The sequence below is a fragment of the Crocuta crocuta genome, unplaced genomic scaffold (genome assembly GCF_008692635.1).
Source record: "Crocuta crocuta isolate KB4526 unplaced genomic scaffold, BGI_CrCroc_1.0 scaffold480, whole genome shotgun sequence".
In the NCBI taxonomy this organism is placed as follows: Eukaryota; Metazoa; Chordata; class Mammalia; order Carnivora; family Hyaenidae; genus Crocuta; species Crocuta crocuta.
The window spans coordinates 711,601-714,819 of record NW_027532418.1 but is presented as its reverse complement, the minus strand read 5'-3'; the positions used below and the strand labels follow the sequence as shown (position 1 = coordinate 714,819).

Here is a 3,219-nt window from a genome sequence, read left to right as displayed (position 1 = left end):
TGGGACAATTCTAAATCACAGAATCTATAGAGTCTCCTGAAAGAGTACAGTTGGTTTGCATTCCAGTTATGTTACCAACATAAGCATCTTTCCTTTCTCAGTGCCGCTTCCCTGTTCCCTTACTGATGCCTCCAAAAATCTGCTTCCAAATAAACTACATGCAATACAATTGTGTCTTAGGATCTTCTAAGGGAAACTAACCTAAGTAACTATGGAGAGCTACTACTTCTACATATATGACCCTTCAACATGATGGTTCCTTACATTCCTCAGAGCTGGGTTGTACTTTATTTTCAAACCTTATGGGAAGCAGAAGGGATTTTCTTATATTCTTACTGATTATCAAAATGACCACAATTTCAATCATAAAATATTATTTAGTAGATACTACTGCTGTCTGCTAAAATAGTAAAATAATACCCTTATATGGTAGATTCACATCTCCCATAGTAGTCAAGGTAATGAATAAATGCTCTACAGAAGTAGTAGAATTTTGTTCAGTGAGGTAGATAATACATCAAGTTTATATCTATTTTAAATGTCAGATGCCTAAGTAGAAATATACAAAAGGCAGATGGATGTATAGTTTTAGAGCTCCAAAGATAGAGCCAGTTAGCAGAGTCTGACATAAAGTCCTTATTTGCTCAACCTTTTTATGGCCACCTTTATTTCTTTATTTCTTAATGTATATATGATGGGATTTAAGACGGGGGTGATAGCAAAGTCAGCAATGAACAGGTATTTATCAATTGATGATGTGGGGAAAGGCCATACATAGAGAAACATGCATGGAGTGAAAAATAGAACCACCACAGTGATGTGAGCTGACAGAGTGACAAATGCCTTGGATAAGTCTCCTGAAGAACGTTTCCAGACAGTGACCAAAATAAAGACATAGGAAAGGATCAGCAGGAAGAAGGTGCCCATGCTCATGAAGCCACTGTTGGCAGCAATAATAAACTCAAACTTGGCTCCATCTGTACATGCAAGTTTTATGATCCTGGGAAAGTCACAGTAAAAGCTGTCCACTTTATTAGGACCACAAAAGGGCAAGTTTATAATGAAAGCAAACTGAGACATAGCATGGATGACTCCAATGACCCATCCAGCAATTACAAATGAAACACATGTTTTAGGGTTCATGATGTTCAAGTAGTGAAGAGGCTTACAGATGGCTGTGTACCTGTCAAATGCCATGGCGATGAGTAACACCATCTCCACTCCTCCCATGATGTGGATGAAGCATATCTGTGTCATACAACTTTGGAAAGAAATTATCTTGTTTTCATTTAGAAGGTCTCTAATCATTTTGGGGACTGTGGTAGAGGCAACCCCCACATCAATGAAGGACAAGTTGGCCAGTAGGAAGTACATAGGAGAATGTAAATGAGAATCAAAAATTACCAAAAAGAAAATGAAGAGATTTCCCAGGATGATTCCTAAATAGATCAAGGAAAATATCAACGTAAGAAAAACTTTAGTTTCCCAAGAACTAGCGATTCCCAGCAACACAAACTCAGAAACCATAGAATTATTTAATCCATCCATTGACTTGGGCAGAAAAGCTGATTTTCAAATATCCTGAGAATAGAAAATAATTAAAAGTCAGAACCAGTGCTACAAATGTAAATTTCCTATTTCTTGCTAGTTTTTTTTCTGGGGTACATATCCCAATTAGAAATCCTTTAATTGGATATGAAAAAAATTAAGGATATGGAAACATTATGGAGATCAAGAGAATGATTCCATAGAAAGGGAAGAAAATTATTGATATTTTAGATAGGGATAAATGGTGTTAATTCCCTTCTATTACATTTTCATATCCTTTTATTTTGCCTCTCCAGGATTTCTAGACACTTCCCTTCTCACTTACTTATGTGTTCTCCTATATGAATAATCTTAGCTACTACTGTCAGCTTCACATTAATAGTCTCACACTAATTTGCTAATTGTCCTTAACTGAATTTATTTCAGTGGTTTAATAGACATCTTTAGGCCCAAATTGTTTAATGCCTTCCACCTTGTTTCACCTTGTATATGTGTTTTGTTTTTAAACTTTTTTTTTGGTATAATTTACCATGGAAATCAGGCTTGTGGAAATCACATTGTGATTATTCATGATTTCAGTTGATAACTATTGTCATGGTACATGCCTCTATATTCAATGAAAATGTTAGATACAAATACTGAATACTTAGTAGGTAAAAAGTGTTAATTAAACAATTATACTATTAAAGATGACATTTACTGAAGCATCCTCCATACAAAGCTTTGTACCAAGCACATTATCTCATTAAACTTTTTTTTAACGTTTATTTATTTTTAAGAGAAAGAGACAGACCATGAACAGTAAAGGGGCAGAGAGAGAAGGAGACACAGAATCGGAAGAAGGCTCCAGGCTCTGAGCTGTTAACACAGAGTCTGACATGGGGCTTGAATTCATGAGTGGTGAAATCATGACCTGAACTGAAGTTGGACTTTTAACCACCCGAGCCACCCAGGTGCCCCAGGTTATCTAATTTAAACCCCACGGAATTCTGTATGGAAATAATTTTTCTAGATTCATTTTACTGATGAAGAAACTGAGTCTTAGAGGGATCAAGTGTCAGAGCCAGGACTTTTATTGAAAGTTGTAGGACAACATGATCCATGCTTCTGACTGTAGCACTGTGCTCCTCGAAGCTGGCCCCTTCCCATAGACCCTGGATCTTCCCTAAGGATCCATCAATTAAACTTTCTTCAACTTTTTGCTTCCTTTCACCTATTTACATAGTTAAGTTCATTTTTAAAAAATCAAATCTCTGAATCTTATGTCTTCTTCTAATTTTCCTTCTCTCCCTAACTCCTCATTTGGCGGTCCTCACTTTTTGTTCACCAGTAGGCTAAAACAATTCAGTTTCCAAAATTCCTTGTTCATAGGAAGAACCCCTGGATTCTGAATACATTATACAGTAATCAATTTTTAATCAATCTCCTTGATCTCTCTGCAGGATATGATAATATTTATCATGCCCTTGGTTCTGTAACTTCCTTTTCCCTTGGTTCCTTGGCTTTTTCTAAAGTCAATCCGTTCCCACTTCTTGCCAACAGAAATTCAATTTTTCCTAGTAGTTGACATAAATCTCTACATTATAAAAGACATTAACTCTATCCCAAGTTGAGAGCATGATACATGATTTTTATAAACTGGTTGCTATAAACCCATTTTCCTTGGCCATG

At 36.1% G+C, this 3,219-nt stretch overlaps 1 protein-coding gene across 1 annotated transcript; it reads right to left on the bottom strand.

Moving 5' to 3' along the window:
* Positions 1-636: 636 nt before the first annotated feature.
* On the bottom strand, positions 637-1,548 carry LOC144243897 (olfactory receptor 4F21-like). The gene has a single exon (XM_077779036.1). The coding sequence runs from the start codon at positions 1,546-1,548 to the stop codon at positions 637-639; it is 912 nt and encodes a 303-aa protein (XP_077635162.1).
* Positions 1,549-3,219: the final 1,671 nt, after the last annotated feature.

Excerpts from the sequence above, each read along its gene's own strand:
- LOC144243897 (XM_077779036.1), bottom strand. The coding sequence starts at position 1,548 with ATGGATGGATTAAATAATTCTATGGTTTCTGAGTTTGTGTTGCTGGGA.